This window comes from Bufo gargarizans, chromosome 2 (assembly GCF_014858855.1).
Source record: "Bufo gargarizans isolate SCDJY-AF-19 chromosome 2, ASM1485885v1, whole genome shotgun sequence".
NCBI classification, from domain to species: domain Eukaryota; kingdom Metazoa; phylum Chordata; class Amphibia; order Anura; family Bufonidae; genus Bufo; species Bufo gargarizans.
Window position 1 is genome coordinate 28219610 of NC_058081.1, and position 27685 is coordinate 28247294.

Sequence of the window (27685 nt, forward strand, 5' to 3'; positions counted from 1 at the left end):
ATGCACAGAAGCGTGTGTGTGAAGTTATTCTGAATGACCCTATGTGCACCTTCAATATTATATACCCTTTTAGGGATAGATTTCAAATAGCTCTGATATAGCAGAAACCACTAAATTATGAAATTGCTAAATTGGGAATTGTACTTCAACCCAGAACAAAAAATGTGCTTTGACGGACACTAAATATCTTGCCCAGCAACAACAGTACAGTGGTGGGTAACGAGAGATTTAGAGGGATTTAAATTTGAGGCCTAGTATTTAGGCGCTGGGTCACCGGTATGGATTTAGTGACAGAATTAGACTTGGAAATGCACAGAAGCGTGTGTGTGAAGTTATTCTGAATGACCCTATGTGCACCTTCAATATTATATACCCTTTTAGGGATAGATTTCAAATAGCTCTGATATAGCAGAAACCACTAAATTATGAAATTGCTAAATTGGGAATTGTACTTCAACCCAGAACAAAAAATGTGCTTTGACGGACACTAAATATCTTGCCCAGCAACAACAGTACAGCGGTGGGTAACGAGAGATTTAGAGGGATTTAAATTTGAGGCCTAGTATTTAGGCGCTGGGTGACAGGTATGGGTTTAGTGACAGAATTAGACTTGGAAATACACAGTAGCGGGTGTGTGTGAAGTTATTCTGAATGACCCAATGTGCACCTTCAATATTATATACCCTTTTTGGGATAGATTTCAAATAGCTCTGATATAGCAGGAACCACTAAATTATGAAATTGCTAAATTGGGAATTGTATTTCAACCCAGAACAAGAAATGTGCTTGAACGGACACTAAATAACTCGCCCAGCTACAGCACTAGGGACAGATTTAGCTGGATATAAATTTGAGGCCTAGTATTTAGGCGCTGGGTGACCGGTATGGATTTAGTGACAGAATTAGACTGGGATATGGCCAAAAAATGAACAGACTATTGCTGGTTAAATGCACTTGGTGTGACAGCTTCACCCTGATGTAGGCTTTAGCCAAAAAACAACCACACCATTGAGGGTTAAATGCACTTGGTGACAGGCGCAGCTTGCCCCTGATTTTGTATATGGCCAAAAAATGAACAGACTATTGCTGGTTAAATGCACTTGGTGTGACAGCTTCACCCTGATGTAGGCTTTAGCCAAAAAACAACCACACCATTGAGGGTTAAATGCACTTGGTGACAGGCGCAGCTTGCCCCTGATTTTGTATATGGCCAAAAAATGAACAGACTATTGCTGGTTAAATGCACTTGGTGTGACAGCTTCACCCTGATGTAGGCTTTAGCCAAAAAACAACCACACCATTGAGGGTTAAATGCACTTGGTGACAGGCGCAGCTTGCCCCTGATTTTGTATATGGCCAAAAAATGAACAGACTATTGCTGGTTAAATGCACTTGGTGTGACAGCTTCACCCTGATGTAGGCTTTAGCCAAAAAACAACCACACCATTGAGGGTTAAATGCACTTGGTCGCAGCTTGTGCTGGCGCACCACAAGACACAAAATGGCCGCCGATCACCCCAGAAAAATGAGACTGACAAACGGTCTGTGCAGCCTAAAAACAGTGAGCAATTGAGGATCAGCAGCTCAATGATCCACAGCTGCAGATCGATCAGTTAATCAAGTCCTTTGGAGGAGTTAATCTGCCTAATCTCGCCCTACTGTCGCAGCCGCAACCTCTCCCTACGCTAATCAGAGCAGAGTGACGGGCGGCGCTATGTGACTCCAGCTTAAATAGAGGCTGGGTCACATGGTGCTCTGGCCAATCACAGCCATGCCAATAGTAGGCATGGCTGTGATGGCCTCTTGGGGCAAGTAGTATGACGCTTGTTGATTGGCTGCTTTGCAGCCTTTCAAAAAGCGCCAAGAAAGCGTCACAAAAGCGCGAAGAAAGCGACGAACACCGAACCCGAACCCGGACTTTTACGAAAATGTCCGGGTTCGGGTCCGTGTCACGGACACCCCAAAATTCGGTACGAACCCGAACTATACAGTTCGAGTTCGCTCATCCCTAATTAGGACTAGAAAGACAATTTTAAACTACTAGTGAACAAAGGTGCTCCTAGCCTTTCTGCTGTGTGAGGCGAAAACTGAAACGGCACCCGCCCCCCCCACCCCCATGCCAAATCCTCAACTTAAACCCTTCCTTCCAGTCCTAGTGTTAAAGACATACTTGGAAAACATTACATAGAGTGCTACAAAACATACAGGGTAATGATTACATCACATACAGGCCCGGCGCTATAATAAGGCAGACCAAGCGGCTGCCTTAGGGCGCAGAGACGGGGGGGGGGGGCGGAAAAATTTACCTTTTTAAAAAAAAAATATCCCGCATTTTTCCCCCCATAGGACGCAGTTTTTTTCCCCCCAAAGTGGAAGCGCTTCATTAGTACCGGAGGACCGGGAAACGGTGAAGGATCTGTACTCACCGCTTCCTGGACCTCACTGTGCGCAGCCTTCACAGCTGACAGCCGAGAACCAGGAAGAAGAGAGAGAGCACTGGTGGTGAGGAGCGGCGGCGTCCAGGAGCAGGAGAGGTAAGTTATATATATTTTTTTATTATTTGCACTGATGGCTGACATGATGGCTGACATGGGGGCATGATGGCTAAGATGGGGGCATGATGGCTAAGATGGGGGCATAATGGCTAAGATGGGGGCATGATGGCTAAGATGGGGGCATGATGGCTGACATGGGGGGCATGATGGCTGACATGGGGGGCATGATGGCTGACATGGGGGGCATGATGGCTGACATGGGGGGCATGATGGCTGACATGGGGGGCATGATGGCTGACATGGGGGGCATGATGGCTGACATGGGGGGCATGATGGCTGACATGGGGAGCATGATGGCTGACATGGGGAGCATGATGGCTGACATGGGGAGCATGATGGCTGACATGGGGAGCATGATGGCTGACATGGGGAGCATGATGGCTGACATGGGGAGCATGATGGCTGACATGGGGAGCATGATGGCTGACATGGGGAGCATGATGGCTGACATGGGGAGCATGATGGCTGACATGGGGAGCATGATGGCTGACATGGGGAGCATGATGGCTGACATGGGGAGCATGATGGCTGACATGGGGGCATGATGGCTGACATGGGGGGAATGATGGCTGACATGGGGGGAAGGATGGCTGACATGGGGGACTGATGGATGGTGCTGATGGCTGACATGGGGGTCTGATCTGAGGCATTGGGGGTCTGATCTGAGGTCTGATTAACATTGGGGGTCTGATTGGGGCTGTGAGCTGAGGTCTAATTAACATTGGGGGTCTGATTGCTGGTCTGACCTGAGGTGTAATAGAAAAAGTTTTTTCTTATTATCCTCCTCTAAAATCTAGGTGCGTCTTATGGGCCCGGGTGTCTTAGAGGGCGAAAAATACGGTCCTCAAATCAGCGATTGTCTGAAGCAGAGAGAAGATACCAGGACCACACAGAGGAGAAGCCAGCTGCTGCAGATGGGACCAGGGCCAGGTGGGCTGCTAGGGGGCGCCAAAATTTAGCTTCGCTTGTGTTGCCAAAAATCCTTGCACAGGCCCTGACCACATACCTATTATATCTAGTGATGTCTCCATCACATGTGCCAGTACAAAAAATGTCCCCTTATGATGTTTGCCAATAAAATAATTCCCTCTTACAATGTGTGCCAGTACGAAAATGCTCCCTTATAGTGTGTGCCAGTACAAAATAGACCCTCTTTTAATGCCCTCAGTAGCCTAATAATGTGTGCAAGTACAACAATGCTCCCTTATAACGTGTGCCAGTACAAAAAAGTTACCCATTGTAGTGCCATGGTAGAATAAATGTCCTCCTAGTGGCCCCCTTATAATGTGTGCCAGTACAAAAATGCCCCCTTTTAGAGCCCCCAATGTCACCATAGTGCTTTCCCCCAGTTACAAAATATTAACGCCCCATTGTGGCCAAACAGCCTGCTGCCAAATAAAAATAATACAGTCAAATACTTACCTCTATTCTGCTGTCAGCAATGTGGTGCAGGACACAGAGACATAGACCTCTTCTGGTGCCCTGAGCTTTATGCAGAGCGATGATGATGACACTGGCCTCTAATAGGCTATAGGCATTAGAACTAAATCCTTCATGCAGTAGACATCGCTTATCTAAACTTTAGTAAGGCTTTTGATACTGTCCCACATAGAAGGCTTATCAATAAATTGCAGTCTTTGGGCTTGGACTCCCATATTGTTGAATGGATTAGGCAGTGGCTGAGGGACAGGCAACAGAGGGTTGTAGTCAATGGAGTATATTCAGACCAAGGTCTTGTTACCAGTGGGGTACCTCAGGGATCTGTTCTGGGACCCAAGAGCAGAATATAAAATCTGTGATACAGTCCTAACCTCAGTATCCGAGGAAAGAGATTTAGGGATCATTATTTCAGAGGACTTCAAGGTAGGTAGACAATGTCATAGAGCAGCAGGAAATGCTAGCAGAATGCTTGGGTGTATGGGAAGAGGAATTACCAGTAGAAAGAGGGAGGTGCTCATGCCGCTTTACAGAGCACTAGTGAGACCTCATATGGAGTATTGTGCTCAGTAATGGAGACCATATCTCCAGAAGGATATTGATACTTTGGAGAGAGTTCAGAGAAGAGCTACTAAACTAGTACATGGATTGCAGGATAAAACTTACCAGGAAAGGTTAAAGGACCTTAACATGTATAGCTTGGAAGAAAGACGAGACAGAGGGGATATGATAGAAACTTTTAAATACATAAAAGGAATCAACAAGGTAAAAGAGGAGAGAATACTTAAAAGAAGAAAAACTGCTACAAGAGGACATAGTTTTAAATTAGAGGAGCAAAGGTTTAAAAGTAATATCAGGAAGTATTACTTTACTGAGAGAGTAGTGGATGCATGGAATAGCCTTCCTGCAGAAGTGGTAGCTGCAAATACAGTGAAGGAGTTTAAGCATGCATGGGATAGGCATAAGGCCATCCTTCATATAAGATAGGGCCAGGGGCTATTCATAGTATTCAGTATATTGGGCAGACTAGATGGGCCAAATGGTTCTTATCTGCCGACACATTCTATGTTTCTATGTTTCTATTAGAGGGAATGGTGGGGCAGGGAGAGATCACTTCCATGTCCCTCTGCCATGGCCCTTCCGCTGCCTCCCACTTGTCCCTACCTGGCGCCGCCTGAGCCAATCGTATCACCTCGCCTCATTGGTGGTGCACCCCTGCTATTGAAGACCTGGAACTTGAAGAACATTTTCATCAATTTTTAGGGGCCAAAAAAGAAATTTTAAATGTTTTTTTAGAAAAAAAATTCAATTTGTCCAAACAATGGATAAATGGAAATAAAACAACTTTACTGGCGCTCTTATTTAAAAATGTTTTGAGTATGCTGCAAGGAAGGTCAGTGGTGCAATGACAAAGTAAAGAAGTAAAAGAAGAATTCCTGTTCTTACTCTCTGACTGCACTTAAGTTCTAGTGATGAGCGGGAGGTGCCATATTCGATTTCGCGAATATTCAAATGAATATTCGTGTTATATTCGTCAAAATCGAATATTTGTAAGTATTCCAATTATCACAAATAATATGCGATTTAATTAATCGCGTATTGCGATTATTTCTTTTGATAGTATAAGGCAACGTTCCTATGCTAATTGACTATGGCTAGGCTAATATGTGTATTTTACGAAATTTCGTAATATTGCTCTAACTTTGTCTTTTAGAATATTCTAAATACACATATAGATTGTAATTTAGCTAATATAGTGCTATAATCCTTTTTTTTTCTCAAATTTTTTTGCCTTTTCTGAACTTAAGTTTTATAAAATATGTACACTTTTAAAAAAATTACTATAGCAGTATATTAGCTAAATTACAATCTATGTGTATTTTACGAAATTTCGTAATATTGCTCTAACTTCGTCTTTTAGAATATTACGAATATTCTAAAAGACGAAGTTAGAGCAATATTAAGAATATACGTAAAAAGTTGAAATCGCAATGCGATTAATATAACTCGAAGTAATCGCATGGCGATTTCAACTTAGCACTGCTATATTCCATATTAGGCTAGAATTAACGAATATGGAATATAGCAGTGTTAAGTTGAAATCGCAATCCGATTAATTCAAGTTATTATAATCGAATTGCGATTTCAACTTGACAGCTTGCAGCGTTTTCCTGTCCGCCTGGCCGTGCAGAGCCAAACAGATCCGTCCTGACTTACAATGCAAGTCAATGGGGACGGATCCGTTTGACGTTGACACAATATGGTGCAATTGCAAACGGATACGTCCCCCATTGACTTTCAATGTAAAGTCAGGAGTCACTATTAATATACCATCGGATCGGAGTTTTCTCCAATCCGATGGTATATTTTAACTTGAAGCGTCCCCATCACCATGGGAACGCCTCGATGTTAGAATATACCATCGGATTTGAGTTAGATCGTGAAAACTCAGATCCGACAGTATATTCTAACACAGAGGCGTTCCATGGTGATGGAGACGCTTCAAGTTAGAATATACTAAGAACTGTGTACATGACTGCCCCCTGCTGCCTGGCAGCACCCGATCTCTTACAGGGGGCTGTGATCAGCACAATTAACTCCGCACCTGAGTTAAATGTGCGTATCATAGCCCCCTGTAAGAGATCAGGTGCTGCCAGACAGCAGGGGGCCAGACCCCCCTCCCTCCCCAGTTTTAAATTCATTGGTGGCCAATGCGGCCCCCCCTCCCTCCCCTGTATTAAATTAATTGGTGGCCAATGCGGCCCCCCCTCCCTCCCCTGTATTAAATTAATTGGTGGCCAGTGCGGCCCCCCCTCCCTCCCCTGTATTAAATTAATTGGTACTTGGAAAATGTGCCCCGGCCGGCAGCACGTTTCCTATTCAAAAAAGCTTGCACTCAAAATCGGAGCGCCGGTGATATCACGCTAGCTAACAACTACTGGAGCTGTTGTGGGTCGCCTTTCTTCCTAAGGGATAGGGTCCTCTTGCCTGTGCTTCTCCTTAAGAAGGAACCCTACTTAGGTGCAATCAGAGAATAAGCTCAGGAATTCTTCTTTTACAATGGATAAATGGATTTTCCCATGTGAGCCTGTGATGCCGATTTATGTGTTGGAGAACCATCTTAGGAAAGGATAGTTCATCATTTACCCCCTGAATACTCCATACTGTAAAAGAAAACCTTGAGGAGCACATTATAAAAGATATACTTTAGAATAGAGGTTATTAATCGTCAATAAGGACACAACGTTCACCTGCAACAGTGCATAATGAGGATCCAACTCCCTGAATCGATCGAGCAAAGAGCATCAGCCAATACGAGTCAGCGAAGGCAAAAACTGTCAGAAACAGAAGAGGAAACAGTTTACAGACATTCATGAATGGTAGATGAGATGAGTGCAGTTTCAGGTTATATAAGAAACATGGAATTTGCAACAGTAAGAAGGACAAGCAGTAATGTTATGCAAATCGGAAAGGTGGCAGGTTTCGCTAAGATCTGCATTTTAGGGATGAGCGAACCCGAACTGTATAGTTCGGGTTCGTACCGAATTTTGGGGTGTCCGTGACACAGACCCAAACCCGGACATTTCCGTAAAAGTCTGAGTTCGGGTTCGGTGTTCGTCGCTTTCTTGGCGCTTTTTGAAAGGCTGCAAAGCAGCCAATCAACAAGCGTCATACTACTTGCCCCAAGAGGCCGTCACAGCCATGCCTACTGTTGGCATTGCTGTGATTGGCCAGTGCACCATGTGACCCAGCCTCTATTTAAGCTGGAGTCACATAGCGCCGCACGTCACTCTGCTCTGATCAGCATAGGGAGAGGTTGCAGCTGCGACGTTAGGGCGAGATTAGGCAGATTAACTCCTCCAAAAGACTCCATCCAGTGATCGATCTGCAGCTGTGGATGATTGAACTGCTGCTATTGAATTGCTCACTGTTTTTAGGCTGCCTAGAGCGTTTTTCAGTCACTTTTTTCTGGGGTGATCGGTGGCCATTTTGTGTCTTGTGGTGCGCCAGCACGAGCTGCCACCAAGTGCATTTAACCCTCAATGGTGTGGTTGTTTTTTGGCTAAATCCTACATCAGGGTCAAGCTGCCACACCAAGTGCATTTAACCAGCAATAGTGTGGTTATTTTTTGGCCATATACTACATCAGGGGCAAGCTGAGCCTGTCACCAAGTGCATTTAACCCTCAATGATGTGGTTGTTTTTTGGCTAAATAATACATCAGGGTCAAGCTGTCACACCAAGTGCATTTAACCATTAATAGTCTGGTTATTTTTTGGCCATATACTACATCAGGGGCAAGCTGTCACCAAGTGCATTTAACCCTCAATGGTGTGGTTGTTTTTTGGCTAAATCCTACATCAGGGTCAAGCTGTCACACCAAGTGCATTTAACCATCAATAGTCTGGTTATTTTTTGGCCATATACTACATCAGGGGCAAGCTGAGCCTGTCACCAAGTGCATTGAACCCTCAATAGTGTGGTTGGTCAAGCTGTCACACCAAGTGCATTTAACCATCAATAGTGTGGTTATTTTTTGGCCATATCCCAGTCTAATTCTGTCAGTAAACGTATACCTGTCACCCAGCGCCTAAATACTAGGCCTCAAATTTATATCCAGCTAAATTTGTCGTTACTGCTGTGGCTGGTCAAGTTATTTAGTGTCTGTCAAAGCACAATTTTTGTTCTGGGTTGAAATACAATTCCCAATTTAGCAATTTCCTAATTTAGTGGTTTCTGCTGTATCAGAGCTATTTTAAATCTATCCCTAAAAGGGTATATAAGATTCAAGGTGCACATAGGGTCATTCTGAATAACTTCACACACACGCTACTGTGCATTTCCAAGTCTAAGTCTGTCAGTAAACCTATACCTGTCACCCAGCGCCTAAATACTAGGCCTCAAATTTATATCCAGCTAAATCTGTCGTTACTGCTGTGGCTGGTCAAGTTATTTAGTGTCCGTCAAAGCACAGTTTTTGTTCTGGGTTGAAATACAATTCCCAATTTAGCAATTTCCTAATTTAGTGGTTTCTGCTGTATCAGAGCTATTTTAAAACTATCCCTAAAAGGGTATATAAGATTCAAGGTGCACATAGGTCATTCTGAATAACTTCACACACACGCTACTGTGCATTTCCAAGTCTAATTCTGTCAGTAAACGTATACCTGTCACCCAGCGCCTAAATAATAGGCCTCAAATTTATATTCAGCTAAATCTGTCGTTACTGCTGTGCCTGTATTAGTGTAATACGGTACCTAAATAGATAGCCAGATAGTGTCTGTAAAAAAAGGCCTGAATTTGAATTCAATACATTGGGCCAAATAATATTTTTCTTATTGTGGTGAACGGTAACAATGAGGAAAACATCTAGTAAGGGACACGGACGCGGACATGGTCGTGGTGGTGTTAGTGGACCCTCTGGTGCTGGGAGAGGACGTGGCAGTTCTGCCACAGCCACACGTCCTAGTGTACCAACTACCTCAGGTCCCAGTAGCCGCCAGAATTTACAGCGATATATGGTGGGGCCCAATGCCGTTCTCAGGATGGTAAGGCCTGAGCAGGTACAGGCATTAGTCAATTGGGTGGCCGACAGTGGATCCAGCACGTTCACATTATCTCCCACCCAGTCTTCTGCAGAAAGCGCACAGATGGCGCCTGAAAACCAACCCCATCAGTCTGTCACATCACCCCCATGCATACCAGGGAAACTGTCTCAGCCTCAAGTTATGCAGCAGTCTCTTATGCTGTTTGAAGACTCCGCTGGCAGGGTTTCCCAAGGGCATCCACCCAGCCCTTCCCCAGCGGTGGAAGACATAGAATGCACTGACGCACAACCATTTATGTTTCCTGATGATGAGGACATGGTAATACCACCTCAGCATGTCTCTGATGATGACGAAACACAGGTGTCAACTGCTGCGTCTTTCTGCAGTGTGCAGACTGAACAGGAGGTCAGGGATCAAGACTGGGTGGAAGACGATGCAGGGGACGATGAGGTCCTAGACCCCACATGGAATGAAGGTCGTGTCACTGACTTTCACAGTTCAGAGGAAGAGGCAGTGGTGAGACCGAGCCAACAGCGTAGCAAAAGAGGGATCAGTGGGCAATAGCAGAACACCCGCCACCAAGAGACTCCGCCTGCTGCTGACCGCCGCCATCTTGGACCGAGCACCCCAAAGGCAACTTCAAGGAGTTCCCTGGCATGGCACTTCTTCAAACAATGTGCTGACGACAAGACACGAGTGGTTTGCACGCTGTGCCATCAGAGCCTGAAGCGAGGCATTAACGTTCTGAACCTTAGCACAACCTGCATGACCAGGCACCTGCATGCAAAGCATGAACTGCAGTGGAGTAAACACCTTAAAACCAAGGAAGTCACTCAGGCTCCCCCTGCTACCTCTTCTGCTGCTGCCGCCTCGGCCTCTTCTGCTGCTGCCGCCTCGGCCTCTGCCTCCGCCTCTGGAGGAACGTTGGCACCTGCCGCCCAGCAAACAGGGGATGTACCACCAACACCACCACCTCCGTCACCAAGCATCTCAACCATGTCACACGGCAGCGTTCAGCTCTCCATCTCACAAACATTTGAGATAAAGCGTAAATTCCCACCTAGCCACCCTCGATCCCTGTCCCTGAATGCCAGCATTTCTAAACTACTGGCCTAAGAAATGCTGTCATTTAGGCTGGTGGACACAGACAGCTTCAAACAGATCATGTCGCTTGCTGTCCCACAGTATGTTGTTCCTAGCCGGCACTCTTCTCCAAGAGAGCCGTGCCTTCCCTTCACAACCAAGTATCCGATAAAATCAAGTGTGCACTGCGCAACGCCATCTGTGACAAGGTCCACCTAACCACAGATACGTGGACCAGTAAGCACGGCCAGGGACGCTATATCCCCCTAACTGCACACTGGGTAAATGTAGTGGCAGCTGGGCCCCAGGCGGAGAGCTGTTTGGCGCACGTCCTTCAGCCGCCAAGGATCGCAGGGCAACATTCTTTGCCTCCTGTTGCCACCTCCTCCTACTCAGCTTCCTCCTCCTCTTCTTCCACCTGCTCATCCAGTCAGCCACACACCTTCACCACCAACTTCAGCACAGCCCAGGGTAAACGTCAGCAGGCCATTCTGAAACTCATATGTTTGGGGGACAGGCCCCACACCGCACAGGAGTTGTGGCGGGGTATAGAACAACAGACAGACAAGTGGTTGCTGCCGGTGAGCCTCAAGCCCGGCCTGGTGGTGTGCGATAATGGGCGAAATCTCATTGCAGCTCTGGGACTATCCGGTTTGACGCACATCCCTTGCTTGGCGCATGTGCTGAATTTGGTGGTGCAGAAGTATATTCACAACTACCCCGACATGTCAGAGCTGCTGCATAAAGTGCGGGCCCTCTGTTCGCGCTTCCGGCGTTCACATCCTGCCGCTGCTCGCCTGTCTGCGCTACAGCGTAACTTCGGCCTTCCCGCTCACCGCCTCATATGCGACGTGCCCACCAGGTGGAACGCCACCTTGCACATGCTGGACAGACTGTGCGAGCAGCAGCAGGCCATAGTGGAGTTTCAGCTGCAGCACGCACGGGTCAGTCGCACTACGGAACAGCACCACTTCACCACCAATGACTGGGCCTCCATGCGAGACCTGTGTGCCCTGTTGCGCTGTTTTGAGTACTCCACCAACATGGCCAGTGGCGATGACGCCATTATCAGCGTTACAATACCACTTCTATGTCTCCTTGAGAAAACACTTAGGGTGATGATGGAAGAGGAGGTGGCCCAGGAGGAGGAGGAGGAGGAAGAGGGGTCATTTTTAGCACTTTCAGGCCAGTCTCTTCGAAGTGACTCAGAGGGAGTTTTTTTGCAACAGCAGAGGCCAGGTACAAATGTGGCCAGCCAGGGCCCACTACTGGAGGACGAGGATTAGGAGGAGGTGGAGGAGGATGAGGATGAAGCATGGTCACAGCGGGGTGGCACCCAACGCAGCTCGGGCCCATCACTGGTGCGTGGCTGGGGGGAAAGGCAGAACGATGACGATACGCCTCCCACAGAGGACAGCTTGTCCTTACCTCTGGGCAGCCTGGCACACATGAGCAACTACATGCTGCAGTGCCTGCGCAACGACAGCAGAGTTGCCCACATTTTAACGTGTGCGGACTACTGGGATGCCACCCTGCTGGATCCACGGTACAAAGACAATGTGCCCACCTTACTTCCTGCACTGGAGCGTGATAGGAAGATGCGCGAGTACAAGCGCACATTGGTAGACGCGCTACTGAGAGCATTCCCAAATGTCACAGGGGAACAAGTGGAAGCCCAAGGCCAAGGCAGAGGAGGAGCAAGAGGTCGCCAAGGCAGCTGTGTCACGGCCAGCTCCTCTGAGGGCAGGGTTAGCATGGCAGAGATGTGGAAAATTTTTGTCAACACGCCACAGCTAACTGCACCACCACCTGATACGCAACGTGTTAGCAGGAGGCAACATTTCACTAACATGGTGGAACAGTACGTGTGCACACCCCTCCACGTACTGACTGATGGTTCGGCCCCATTCAACTTCTGGGTCTCTAAATTGTCCACGTGGCCAGAGCTAGCCTTTTATGCCTTGGAGGTGCTGGCCTGCCCGGCGGCCAGCGTTTTGTCTGAACGTGTATTCAGCACGGCAGGGGGCGTCATTACAGACAAACGCAGCCGCCTGTCTACAGCCAATGTGGACAAGCTGACGTTCATAAAAATGAACCAGGCATGGATCCCACAGGACCTGTCCATCCCTTGTGCAGATTAGACATTTTTTAACTACCTCCCCTTAACCATATATTATTGTACTCCAGGGCACTTCCTTATTCAATCCTATTTTTATTTTCATTTTACCATTATATTGCGAGGCTACCCAAAGTTGAATGAACCTCTCCTCTGTCTGGGTGCCGCGGCTTTAATATATGCCAATGGACTGTTCCAATGTTGGGTGATGTGAAGCCTGATTCTCTGCTATGACATGCAGACTGATTCTCTGCTGACATGAAGCCAGATTCTCTGTTACGGGACCTCTCTCCTCTGCCTGGGTGCCTGGGCCTAAATATATGACAATGGACTGTTACAGTGGTGGGTGACATGAAGCCTGATTCTCTTCTATGACATGCAGACTGATTCTCTGCTGACATGAAGTCAGATTCTCTGTTACGGGACCTCTCTCTCCTCTGCCTGGGTGCCTGGGCCTAAATATCTGACAATGGACTGTTACAGTGGTGGGTGACGTGAAGCCAGATTCTCTGCTATGGGACCTCTCTCCAATTATTATTGGTTAATTTTTATTTATTTTATTTTTATTCATTTCCCTATCCACATTTGTTTGCAGGGGATTTACCTACATGTTGCTGCCTTTTGCAGCCCTCTAGCTCTTTCCTGGGCTGTTTTACAGCCTTTTTAGTGCCGAAAAGTTCGGGTCCCCATTGACTTCAATGGGGTTCGGGTTCGGGACGAAGTTCGGATCGGGTTCGGATCCCGAACCCGAACATTTCCGGGAAGTTTGGCCGAACTTCTCGAACCCGAACATCCAGGTGTCCGCTCAACTCTACTGCATTTTTAAGCACATGGTTCAAATCTGTGGTATGTGGAAGAGGCAAAAAAGCCAGATTGAAAGCAAAATCTTTTAGCTAAATGAAACCTCAAAAATGTGATCATCACGTGGGATGATTGTGCGATGCTTGCTGTTCGTCAACCTGGCAGTTATCGCCACTTGTCACAAAATAAGAGGAAAAGATTCTATGAATTGACAGACTTTGGTTGGCTGGTGTGTGTATGTATTATAAGGGTTCTGCAGCAGCTGAGGTGTGTGTATTATGATGTTCTGCAGCAGCTGAGGTGTGTGTACTATGAGGCTCTACAGCAGCTACAAAATCTGTAACAGGCCCTCAAGGTACTATTTTATTACTGGTGTTTTGTTATATGGCAGAAAGGTATTTGGGCCCACAGGCCCAGATATGACTGCTACCTCTTAACCCCTTATGGCTACCCCACTGGTCAAAGAGACTGCAGTCATTGGGAGAATTTTTATCATGGTGGAGAAATTGTGAAAAAAAATAAAAAATGAATGAAAAAAATCAGAAAAGCATCAATTGTGAGTGACTGGATAACATATCTTATTATTCTTGGCCTGCACCTTTTTATCCCTTAGTGACCACCAATATGCCTTTGTACTGCGGATTTCAGTGAAAATTTGATTAGCTATGAAGCCGAATTTCCTTGTGCTTTGTGGTAACGAAACAATTATCCCTAAAATGGCGGTAAAAATTGGCGGTACTCACCATCAGCCATTTTGATTGAAGATCCCGTGCGAAATCTCGTGCACGGTGACATATGATGTCACCACGCTGACCAGCGTGATGACGTCATCACGCAGCATGTGAGATTTTACACTGGATCTTCAATCAAGACTCTTCAAAAACAAATGGATAAGGTGAGTATTTTGCATTTTCTTTTTTTTAACAGATTGACCCCTAAAAGCCTCTAAGGTCATCTCAGATGCTGTGATCAGTGATGAACATGGCATCTGAGGGATTCAATGAGGGGGACGGCACCATTGCTGTTCCTTGGCATGGCGCCCGCTACTCACAAAGAAATGTGCTTTGTGACAAAGTAATTTGTCACAAAGCCAATTTCTTTGTGAAATTCGGCAAAGCTGCTGAATTGAATTAATGAGAACTTCGCTCATCATTAACGGCAATCACTAAGGGGCCTCCTGCTCTAACAGCCTGGACCAGCAGGAGCACCAATATAGGCTGTTTAACCCCTTACATGTCGCACACAATGACGCCTGCCGCATGTAAGCAGTTAAGGAGGGAGTGGACTACCTCTATCTACCATCGGCACCCAGAAATCATATGCAGGGTGCCAATGTGTATTTATGCGGGCTGGGTCCTAGTATAGGTCATCAAAAGCCTGCTTTTCTGGTGCAGATTGTTGTTCAATGGCAGTATAGCACTATAGGAATAGTGCATTGTATTTTACAAGCAATCAAAATATTGCCTGTTAAAGTCCCAATGTGGGACTATTAAATACCGTAGTTAAAAAACGTAAAAAAAAAACACATTTATTACTTAGGGCTCTTTCACACTTGCGTTCTTTTCATCCATGCGCATGGGGCGCTCTGACGTCATTCTGGAGCACCCCGGGAGCCGCGCGGACTGTAAGTATACCGCTCCCCCGCTCCCCGCTCCTACTATGGCAACCAGGACTTTAATAGCGTCCTGGGTGCCATAGTAACACTGAAAGCATTTTGAAGACTGATCCGTATTCAAATACTTTCAGTACACTTGCGTTTTTCCGGATCCGGCGTGTAATTCTTGCAAGTGGAGTACACGCCGGATCTGGACAACGCAAGTGTGAAAGAGGCCTTAGAAAAATTCTAATAAAAAATACGTTACCATTGAAAAAACGCTTTTCAATGTAAAAAATTGCAAAAATAAAATAAATATTGCCACATCCGTAACAACCCACATTACACAATTATCATGTAAGTTATCCCGAACGGTGAATGCCATAAGCAAAACACAATTTAAAAAAAGCCAGAATTGCTGCTTTTTGCTTAGTCACCACCAAAAAACATAATATTGCCTTAAAATTGTTATGTACACCAAATGTTACCAATGTAAACTACAAGTCGTGCCACAAAAATCAAGCCCCCACACAGCTTTGTAGAAAGAAAAATTAAAAAGTTATGGGTCTTAGGATGCAGCATTGCAAAAAGATTTTCTTCTTTTTGAAAAAGGGTATTATTGCACAAAAGTAGTAAAATATGAAAAATAAAAACTATGGGGCACATTTATTAAGTATGCCGTTTTAGACGCTGGAGGTTCCCAGTACACACCTTCCACCTTCCTCGCCTGCCATTGGTTCCCGGGGAGGGAAGCCTCCTGGTTGCCTTAGGGACCAGGGGGTGGTTCCTACCTTCCCTGGCTATAAATACCTGGCCTGAGCTCTAGCTCATTGCTGAGTTATTCCACCTTATGGTGAACACCTAGCCTCCCTGCAGATCCTCCTATTTGCCTGTTGTTTCTTTGTATCCTTCCCGGTTACTGACCCTTGGACTGTCTTCCGCCTTGAACCTTCGCTGCCTGCCTCGACCCGGATTGGACATTGACTACCCCTCTTGGATTATCCCTAAACTTGTACCGCGTTTCTGGACTGTCAGCTGCTTACTGCCAGTGGGTTCCTCACCCCACTACTGGCTCCCTGGGAGGTTTGACAGAATAACTCAGCCTTCACCATGGAACCCGCAAAAGCAGTGGATCCCATGACAGCCATGACCCAGCAACTTAACCTCATGACACAGGCCTTCCAGGAGATGCAAGCCAGTCATGAGCACCTGCTGCTGAGGGTTGCCACACAGGAGCAACGCATCGCAGAGCGCCCCGCGCTACCACCCTCGCCTCCCCCTACGCCGGCACGCACCCTGGAAGTGGTCTCTAGCGAGCCGTCAGTCAGCCTCCCTGAGCGGTTTTCAGGAGATAGGAGGAAGTACCGCTCCTTCATCATCTCCTGCGAGCTGTTGTTTTCCCTGAAGCCTCGTACATATGCCACGGACTTCGTCAAGGAACGCACAGCAATTTCCTTGCTCTCAGGGCCTCCCCAGACCTGGGCGCACCAACTCCTACTAGCCGATGACCCAGTGCTGGCATCTTGGAAGTCCTTTGCCGCAGCTATGCAAAAACTTTATAATGACCCCCTGCGTTCTTCAACCGCCAGGGGTACCTTGCGCACCCTCTGCCAGGGCAGACGTCCAGTGGAGGATTACATCATGTAATTCCGTGAGGTAGCCCCGGATACGGGCTTGAACCAGGTGGCCTTGATTGACCAGTTCCGCATCGGTTTGTCCGAGCAGCTCAAGGATGAGCTCGCCCTGCATTGGGGTGTCGGGCTCCTTAGGGGGCCTGATGGACTCAGTAACCCACCTGGATCGCCGCTTCCGGGAAAGACGACAGGAGCGACAACAGACCCCGCCTCTACCGGAGAGCCTATCCTTACGGCTTCCGGTTCCTGTTCCTGTGGCGGCAGACTGTAACCAGGAGGAGCCGATGCAGATCGGGGCTGTTCGGGGTCCCCTGTCCACGGTGTAGAGAACCAGGAGAAGAACCCTGCATCTGTGTTTATACTGCGCAAAACCGGGCCATTTCCTGAAGGACTGTCCCATCAAACCTCCCATAGGTAGGTTGGAGACACCCACGGTATGCATTAACCTACCTATGTAAAACAACTCGTCTCATCTCACCATCCCTGCAGCTGGGCAACAACAATATTGATCTCTCTGCCATCATTTATTCGGGCGCAAGCAGCTGTTTTATGGACAAGGATCTGGCTTCCCAGCTAGGCATCCCATTGCGCTCTAAGAAGAACCCATCCCAGCTGCATCTGGTGGATGGCAGCACCCTAAAGACGGGACCTATCGCCATGGAATCCCATCCCTTGTTCCTCCGCATCGGCCTTTACCATTCCGAGCAGATTGTGTGGGACATCGTGCCTTCCCCCTTGTTTCCAGTCATTCTAGGCACCCCCTGGCTTAGGAGACACAACCCCACGATCAACTGGACCTCTGGCTCCATCACCTTCACGCCCCCCTCCGGTTCTCCTGTTCACGCGTCTCCGGCTCCAAGCCCTCCTATGGTTCTGGGCACCGTTGAACATAGACTACCCGACAAATATCGGGACTATGCAGACGTTTTTGAAAAAAAAGGAGCAGACGCCTTGCCACCACACAGGCCCCATGATTGCCCCATTGACCTGCTCCCTGGGGCCCCACTGCCGTACGGGCGCTTGTACAATCTGTCCGAACCCAAGACCAGGGCCCTGAAGGACTACATAGAGGAGAGCCTAGCGAAGGGGTTCATCTGTCCCTCGACCTCTCCAGTCGGGGCCGGCATCTTCTTCGTGGGGAAAAAAGATGGGGTTCTCCGGCCCTGTGTCAATTACCGGGCCCTGAACGACATCACCAAGAAGAACCGGTACCCACTCCCTCTCATTCCCGACTTGCTGGACAGAGTCAAGGATGCCCCTGCCACATTTCAGTGCTTCATCAATGACGTCTTCCGTGACCTGTTGGATACCCATGTTGTGGTATATCTGGACGATATCCTTTTCTTCTCCAGATCACTGCCACAACACGAACGGCATGTCAAATCGGTGCTCCAGCGTCTGCGGACCTATGGCAAGCTTGAAAAAAGCACCTTCGAAGTCTCGTCCATTGAGTTCCTGGGCTACATCCTATCCCCAGGCCGAGTGGAGATGGACCCCAGGAAGATCCAGGCCGTCCAGAATTGGCCTGTCCCCCACAATCGGCGGCTGGTGCAGCAGTTCATTGGTTTTGCCAATTTTTACCGCCGATTCATTCTGAACTTTTCAGCGATCTGCGCTCCCATCACTGCACTGACCAGGAGCAACACCCTGTTTGAATGGACCCCGAAGGTCCAACAGGCATTCTAGCACCTCAAAAGGCTGTTCACACAGGCAACTATACTGGTACAACCGGACGCCTCTTGCCCATTTTTTCTGGAGACCAACGCCTCCAAGGGGGCTATCGGGGCTGTTCTCTCCCAGGTCCAAGGGGAGAAGCAGCTTCTCCATCCCGTTGCCTTTTATTCCCGCAAACTCACCGGGGCCGAACGCAACTATGATGTGGGTGAGCGGGAGCTGCTCGCCATCAAGGATGCCCTGGAGGAATGGAGACATTTGCTGGAGGGAGCCAAAAACCCTGTGGTGGTGTACACCGACCATCGCAACCTCGAATATCTCCGCAGTGCCAAGCGACTGCATCCTCGACAAGCCAGGTGGGCTCTCTTTTTCTCACGTTTTTGCCTCCAGATTACCTATCGACCGGGATCCAAGAACGGCAAGGCTGATGCCTTGTCCCGTATGTGCTCCTCCGAGGCCGATCCTGCACCTCCAGAACCAATCCTGCCAGCCGCATACTTTCTAGCCACCCAACACTCCTTGATCGAGAGGATCCGACGGGCCAGCACGCCAGCTCCAGAGGAGGCAGCCCATCTGCCAATGAAGCAGGGGCTTCGTTACCACCAACAGTGGATCTATGTCCCAGTCTCCCAGCGACTGCCTGTACTACAGCATCACCATGACCACCCCACAGCAGGCCACCGAGGTAGGCGCAACACCACGGATTGCATCGTACGTCGGTTTTGGTGGCCCTCTTTGGCAGCCGACGTACGCTCCTTCATCGAGTCTTGTTCCGTGTGTGCACTCTACAAACGTCCCACCTCAAAACCCGTTGGGTTATTGCAGCCTCTGCCAGTGCCAACCCTTCCATGGCGCAACATAGCCATGGATTTCATTGTGGACTTACCGCCTTCACAAGCCTGTACCACCATCATGGTGGTGGTGGACAGATGTACCAATATGTCCCACTTCATTCCGACCTCCGGTCTCCCGACGGCCCAACAAACCTCGAAGTTGTTCCTCCAACACGTGTTCCGGTTGCACGGGCTCCCTGATTCCATCGTCTCAGACCGGGGCTCGCAATTCACCTCCCGCTTTTCGACCCAGTTTTGCCGTAGCCTTCATATCACTCGCAGCCTGTCTTCTGCCTATCACCCCCAGTCCAATGGGCAGACCAAAAGGACCAACCAAACCCTTGAGCAGTTCCTTTGCTGTTACACATCCCATCTACAAGACGACTGGGTGAGCCATCTCCCCTTCGCGGAATTTTTCTTCAACAATCAGCTTCATTCCTCCACCAAGCTCTCAGCATTCTATGCCAACTATGGCTATCATCCCTCAACTCTCCCGGATCTCCCCCTTGATGTCCCGGTGCCTGAAGTGGCTCAACGGCTCCGGCTCCTACGAGAACTGAGGCGGACCCTAACGCAACAACCCCAGGCCGCTCAGCAGCGGCACAAGACGCAGGCAGACCGTAGACGCACAGAGTTCCCCAGGTATAAAGACGGGGACAAGGTGTGGCTTTACACACAGCACCTCAAGCTGTCCTGTCCCTCCCGAAAACTGGGACCCTGTTACCTTGGTCCCTTCGAGATCGTGAGTATGGTCAACAAGGTTGCAGCCAAGCTCCGGTTGCCTACTTCCCTGGGAATCCACCCGGTATTCCACGTGTCCTTGTTGAAACCACACCGTGCCAACCCATTCCCGGACTGGGCGCCTGCTCCACCACCTCCCATTCAGGTGAATAACGATGACGAGTACGAAGTCCAGGAGATCCTGGACTCCCGCCGCCGGCGTGGGGTCCTGGAGTATCTCATCCACTGGAAGGGGAACGGTCCCGAGGAGCGTTCCTGGGAGCCCTTGGGGAATGTCCATGCGGCCGCCAAGGTGCGGGCGTTCCATCGGGCTCACCCCGAGAGGCCTTCCCAGGGTCGCGTCCGGATGCCGCTCCTTGGTGGGGGGCTCTGTCAGGAAGCAGGGGGTGTTACCCCTACTCGGGGACCACGGGCACGGCGCAGGGCACAGGTTCCTCTTCAGCTCGGTAGAACACCTGGTGCCCGAGGTGCGGGTGCGCGGCGTGTGTGCATGCGCAGTACGCCGGCTGCGCGCGCATTCCCGGGTGAATAGTTTTCCTGCATTATCCGGCTGTCAGGTGTGAGCCTTGCTGGGGGAGGTTCCCAGTACACACCTTCCACCTTCCTCGCCTGCCATTGGTTCCCGGGGAGGGAAGCCTCCTGGTTGCCTTAGGGACCAGGGGGTGGTTCCTACCTTCCCTGGCTATAAAGACCTGGCCTGAGCTCTGGCTCATTGCTGAGTTATTCCACCTTATGGTAAACACCTAGCCTCCCTGCAGATCCTCCTATTTGCCTGTTGTTTCTTTGTATCCTTCCCGGTTACTGACCCTTGGACTGTCTTCCGCCTTGAACCTTCGCTGCCTGCCTCGACCCGGATTGGACATTGACTACCCCTCTTGGATTATCCCTAAACTTGTACCGCGTTTCTGGGCTGTCAGCTGCTTACTGCCAGTGGGTTCCTCACCCCACTACTGGCTCCCTGGGAGGTTTGACAAATATAGGTGTATTTCTGCTTAATAAATGACTGTCACGACCCTTGGTCATGGTCGTGACTCTTGTGGCCGCATGCAGTTGCCCGCGGTCTTGGTGTTGTTGTCAATCACAGGTGAGGGCTATTGTTTGTTGCCTCACCTGTGGTTGCCGCTGGCAACATTGGGTATGTGGCAGCAGAGCAGCCTGAGCAGTGCTAGGCAGCTTGCTGCAGTAGGCATGCGGTTGCACCTGGCAACCTCTCCTATAGGTGTGCCTTTTATCGGTGTGCACGGGGTGTTATGTGTGTTGTGTGCACGTCCCCTTTAAGTTGATGTCTTCCCTTCCCTGGTGTTGGAAGGGTTAACTTCCTTCCTAGTGTGTGTGTGCACTGGGTGTGTCTGACTGTTGGGTGTGGCTTCTTGGCCCTATAAAGCCTCAGTGGAAGGCAGTAGTCAGAGAGGGTGCTTCAGCCATGCTTGCTGGAGACATCCTCCTGGTTATTTAACAACTGCCAGTGGGGGCCACCCTTCTGGTCATAAAATGTTACCTTGTCTGATGTGATGTGTATGTGGTTGCTTGTTTATTGCACCTTATGGTTTCCTGGTTTCCCGTGTGATGTATGGTGTGTGCTGTTGTCATTTCTGTTGTTGTGGACAACAGCGCTTTTACATGGGTTCCAGGCTGTGTGTCTGTGGCAGGTAGGTGAGGTTGTAGTTTCCAGGTACCTGCCACTGCCATAAGTTGTATTGGTTTCCCCTTACTTACAGCTTGGCCATTCTAGGCTCATGGAGACGGAGGAACGGGTAGTCTACCCAGCTCCTAGCTTAGGGACCTGCGGAGGGTTAGTAGGGACCCGAGGTTCCAGAGCATGAGTCCTCCTACCTTTAAGGTCGGCTCATGCCGCTAGGAGTTAGGGTCAGATTAGGGAGGCTGTAGGAGGTGACCTGCTCCCTGATCCTGTGGTCCTGGCCAAGCAGCGACCAAACATCTACGGGTACCGCACGGCTGAGGGTTTCCCCCATCCCCAGCCGTGACAATGACCCACTATATGTACTGTATTTGGTTTTGTTGTAATTTTACTGACCCAGAGAATAAAGTTATCATGTTATATATGACGTGAAAATTCTGTGTCAGTATTGCTGTTTTTTCACATCTCACTCCCAGAAAGAGTTAATAAATGGTGTTGGGCGAGTATGCTTGGCCGAACACCTTTTTAATTCAAGCATCGCGATGCTCAGCACATCGCATTTGCTTGAGCGTGATGCTCGAGTCTCCTCCCCGCACATTTGTTGGCTGCTACACAGCCAATATACGTGTGGGGAAGTACTGCCACTCATTGTAATGCCGTAGTCATGTTGGTTTCTGGCATTACAGTGATTGGCTGGCCGGAACGCGTCATTGGGTGCTATATAGCACCCGATCACACGTGGTTCGACTCAGACTTAGTCAGGGTGAGCTGTAGCAGAAAAGACAGATAGTGTAGGGAGAGGAATTGTGTTTTTTTTAGGGAGTTTTGAATGTTGAAAGGTGTTAGAGACCCAACAGTCCTTTAAAGGACTATTGTTTTATCTGGCTGCAAAATATATTAGCGCAACATGCTCTAAATTGCGTGCAATTGTTTGGCTGCTGATGACAGCAGTGACATTACCTGCGCTACATCTCCTGTATAACGATAGCCGCTGGTGACAGCAGCGACATTACCTGCGCTACATCTCCAGTACAGCCGGACTAGAGCGCAGCCTAAGCGGAGGCTGTCATGATAGGTTTATGGGACGAGGGGACGGTGGATTTAGCAAGCGGGCGGGAAAAGGGGAGGAAAAGGTTAAGTTAGGGGGGGCCGGGTTAGGTTAGGGGCGGAGCGTTAGGTTTTAAGTGGGGGCGAAGCGGGAAAGTGAGGCGCCATTTTAGCTAGGAGAAACTGAGGAAGGTGCGCACACGTACTTGCGATGGAGGCCATCCTGAATAGGTTGCGGGAGGCAGCGGAATTGTGGGGTCCGAAGTGGCTAGAAGTGCAGGTGGTAGAACTGCTTGGTGGGGAGGCAGCGGGCACAGCTAGCTCAGCGCAGGAGGGCAGATGGCCGCGGCAAGCAAGGCCACCGGCGCGCCTTAGCCCAAGCGAAACCCCACGGGCTCGGCGCCGGGGAGGCTCTGAAAAAACTCCTAGGTCGGCCTCCCTGCTCAGTGCAGGGCAGGGCAGGAGTACCCCCCCTGCCTTCTCCAGCATGCGGCGAGGGATCTGGACCAGGATCTGCGGGATCTCTCCCCTTACTGGGGGATGGGAGGCCTGCGCGGCGAAGGAGTGTGCAGCAGTGCGGGCACGAGGCTAGGCTGGTTGCTGGTCGGCAGGGGCCCAGGCCTTGGGAGTCAGCTAGGGTGGCGGCGAGCACTGGTAGGCAGCAAGAAGAAGAGCCATCTTCACCTTTGTCGTGCGCACCCAGCACTGTGGAGGCTGGGGTGCTGGGATCCGGGTCCACAGTGGTGTCGGCGCAGGAGGACGAGTCCTTGCTGAGGATGGATCTGCTGGATTCAGGAGTGACGGCTGCGGGGTTCACAGCGCCCGGGCAGCCAGGTAAGACCTCTGTGGGACCCTTGTGTGCGGGAGTTAATACGCCTGGGGGGGGGTGGCGGCAGGGGGGAGCCAGAGGGAGTTAGTTGGGGGGCTGAGTCAATTGTTGGGGAGGCTGGCGGGTTGGGTTGCTGGTCTTGGGGGAGCGGGGTTGTCCCCGTTGCCGGCCTGGGGGGTAGGGCGGGGCAGCGGTGCCCGGTCAAGGGGGGTCGAGGGTTGGCAACACGCAGGTGCGTGGGGAGGGAGTCAGTATCGGTGCAGACGCAGGCGGGGGGGCGAGGATGAGCGGCAGAGGGTAGATGACTCGGCGCAAGGTGAGGTATACGTCTGTTTTGAGGGCCCATTAGGGGTGCATTTGAAAATGGACGTGAGGGAGCGGATTTGCAAGGGGGAGTATATTGAGATTTTTTACTTGTTGCCGTTGGAGAGATTTCAGTTGGATAGGGCGCAGCGGGATGAGGGGAAGAAAGAGGAGGATGAGAAACGCAGATATCGGCTGATTCCGCGTACCTTTTCTAACTGGCTGAAGGCGTTCGCCATTCTGGCGAGCGTCATTGGGGGAAAAAACGCCGGAGTACTGCTCCGCGCTTTTTTGTTATATGGATGCAATTGGGGAGGCATATCGGGTGTACGGGGGCGTGGGCTGGCTTCGTTATGATGAGCAATTTAGACAGAGGAAGGCGGTGGGACCATAAAGATATTGGTTTGTGGATGCGGGTGACGGCGCCTGGGCGGCAGGGGCAGTCCTTTCGGGGGGAAGCAGGTGGTGGGGCGGGACAGTCCAGGTTGTCAACGTCTGCGGAAAAGGGTCTGTGCTTCCTTTTCAATGAAGGGAGCTGCAAGTTTGGAGCGAAGTGCAAGTTCAAGCACGAATGCACTTCTTGTGGGGGGGGCCTATGGGGCGTCCAGATGTTTTCGTGGGGGTAGGCCGAGGGGAGGGGATCCTAGTGGAAAAGGGTTCGACGCCGGTACGGGTGGGAAGGATGGAGCAGTTTTTAAATAGGTATCCGATTCGGGAAGAATTTGCGTTTGGCGGGTGAACATGCGGAAGTGGTGTCGGAGAAGCTGGCAAAGGAGGTGTTGTTGGGGCGTATGGATGGCCTGTTTGTGTTTCCGCCGTTTGTGGATTTTAAAGTTTCGCCGTTGGGGGTGGTGCCAAAGAAGGAGCCAAATAAGTTTCGGCTGATCCACCACTTGTCATTTCCGAGAGGGGCATCGGTCAATGAGAGTATTGATCCTGAATTGTGTTCGGTGGTCTATACCTCATTTAATGCAGCTGTGGAGTGGGTGCGGCGTTTGGGCCCTGGTACTCTGTTGGCGAAGACGGACATCGAGGTGCACCCGGATAGCTTACATCTATTGGGGTGTTATTGGGATGGGGGGTTTTACGTGGATAGGTGTCTGCCGATGGGCTGTTCTTTGTCATGCACATATTTTGAGGCTTTAAGTTCCTTTTTGGAGTGGGTGGTGGTGGACGTTTCGGGTTGTAAGTCAGTCATTCATTACCTGGATGATTTCTTGTGTTTGGGTCCGGCAGGTTCACGGGTGTGTCAGCTGTTGCTTTCTACGTTACAGTCGGTGTTTGCATCCTTTGAGGTGCCACTGGTGGAAGGGAAGACTGTTGGGCCCACGACTGAGTTGAGTTTTTTGGGGATTGTTTTGGACACGGTGGCTATGGAATGTAGGTTGCCGGAGGATAAGTTGTGCGATTTGAGGGCGGAGGTTGATAAGGCGGGTAGGTCAGTTAAGATTCGTTTGCGGGATTTACAATCATTGTTGCGGAAGTTGAATTTTGCGTGTCGCATTATGCCCATGAGTCGCATGTTTTGTAGGCGGTTAGCGGCAGCGACCGCCGGGGTGACGGCTGCGCATCATTTTATTAGGTTGGGGCGTGAGCTGCGATGGGATTTGGATGTGTGGGCTAAGTTTTTGGCAGAATTCAACGGGAGGGCGTTAGTGTTGGGGGACGCCGTGGATAATGTGGATTTTGATCTGTTCTCTGATGCGGCAGGGGGGGTTGGTTTTGGGGTCTATTGCAACGGGCAGTGGTGTGCGGACCGCTGGCCTGAGTCGTGGGGGGAAAAAGGTTGGGTTAGGAATGTAGCATTGTTGGAGCATTTTCCTATTGTGTTAGCATTGGAGTTGTGGGGGGATATGTTTCGCAATCATAAGGTAAGGTTTCATTGTGACAACATGGGGGTGGTGCAGGTTATTAACCACCTCAGCTCGCCTAGCTTAAACACCCTTAATGACCAGACCACTTTTTACAATTCTGCACTACACTATTTTCACGGTTTATTGCTCGGTCATGCAACTTACCACCCAAATTTATTTTACCTCCTTTTCTTCTCACTAATAGAGCTTTCATTTGGTGGTATTTCATTGCTGCTGACATTTTTTGTTATTAATCGAAATTTAACGAAATTTTTGCAAAAAAATGACATTTTTCAGTTGTAAATAAAAAAAAAATACATTTCTATATAAATTTTTCTCTAAATTTATTGTTCTACATGTCTTTCATAAAAAAAAATGTTTGGGTAAAAAAAAAATGGTTTGGGTAAAAGTTATAGCGTTTAGGGCTCTTTCACACTTGCGTTGTCTGGATCCGTCGTGTACTCCATTTGCCGGAATTACACGCCGGATCCGGAAAAACGCAAGTGAACTGAAAGCATTTGAAGACGGATCCGTCTTCAAAATGCGTTCAGTGTTACTGTGGCAGCCAGGACGCTATTAAAGTCCTGGTTGCCATAGTAGTAGTGGGGAGCGGGGGAGCAGTATACTTACCATCCGTGCGGCTCCCGGGGCGCTCCAGAATTACGTCAGAGCGCCCCATGCGCATGGATGACGTGATCCATGCGATCACATCATCCATGTGCGTGGGGCGCCCTAGCGTCACTCTGAAGCGCCCCGGGAGCCGCACGGACGGTAAGTATACTGCTACCCCGCTCCCCACTACACTTTACCATGACAAACAGGACTTTAGCGTCCTGGCAGCCATGGTAACCATTCAGAAAAGCTAAATGTCGGATCCGGCAATGCGCCGAAACGACGTTTAGCTTACGGCCGGATCCGGATTAATGCCTTTCAATGGGCATTAATTCCGGATCCGGCCTTGCGGCAAGTGTTCAGGATTTTTGGCCGGAGCAAAAAGCGCAGCATGCTGCGGTATTTTCTCCGGTCAAAAAACTTTCCGGTCTAGAACTGAAGACATCCTGATGCATCCTGAACGGATTTCTCTCCATTCAGAATGCATTGGGATAATCCTGATCAGGATTCTTCCGGCATAGAGCCCCGATGACGGAACTATATGCCGGAAAAGAACAACGCAAGTGTGAAAGAGCCCTTACAAACTATGGTACAAAAATGTGAATTTCCGCTTTTTGAAGCAGCGCTGACTTTCTGAGCACCTGTCATGTTTCCTGAGGTTCTACAATGCCCAGACAGTAGAAAAACCCCACAAATTACCCCATTTCGGAAAATGATGTTTTTTTCTCTTACAAAGTCTCATATTCCACTAACTTGTGACAAAAAATAAAAACTTCCATGAACTCACTATGCCCATCACGAAATACCTTGGGGTGTCTTCTTTCCAAAATGGGGTCACTTGTGGGGTAGTTATACTGCCCTGGCATTTTAGGGGCCCTAATGCGTGAGAAGTAGTTTGAAATCAAAATGTGTAAAAAATGCCCTGTGAAATCCTAAAGGTGCTCTTTGGAATGTGGGCCCCTTTGTCCACCTAGGCTGCAAAAAAGTGTCACACATGTGGTATCGCCGTACTCAGGAGAAGTCGGGCAATGTGCTTTGGGGTGTCTTTTTACACATGCCCATGCTGGGTGAGATAAAAAAAATTGAAAAGTTGTCTTTTAGAGAGATATTTCTCTCACCCAGCATGGGTATATGTAAAAATACACCCCAAAACACATTGCCCTACTTCTCCTGAGTACGGTGATACCACATGTGTGACACTTTTTTGCAGCCTAGATGCGCAAAGGGGCCCAAATTTCTTTTAGGAGGGCATTTTTAGACATTTGGATCCCAGACTTCTTCTCACGCTTTAGGGCCCCTAAAATGCCAGGGCAGTATAAATACCACACATGTGACCCCATTTTGGAAAGAAGACACCCCAAGGTATTCAATGAGGGGCACCGAGA

The 27685-nt window shown here is 49.3% G+C and overlaps 1 protein-coding gene across 1 annotated transcript in view; it reads right to left on the bottom strand.

The window, feature by feature from the left end:
- The window catches only part of LOC122929260 (chromaffin granule amine transporter-like), a 297828-nt gene that overhangs the window by 124325 nt on the left and 145818 nt on the right, over positions 1–27685 (bottom strand). Inside the window, exon 5 of the mRNA XM_044282777.1 lies at positions 7244–7327. Coding sequence (XP_044138712.1) covers positions 7244–7327 — 84 coding nt within the window. The remainder of the gene's footprint in view (positions 1–7243; positions 7328–27685) is intronic.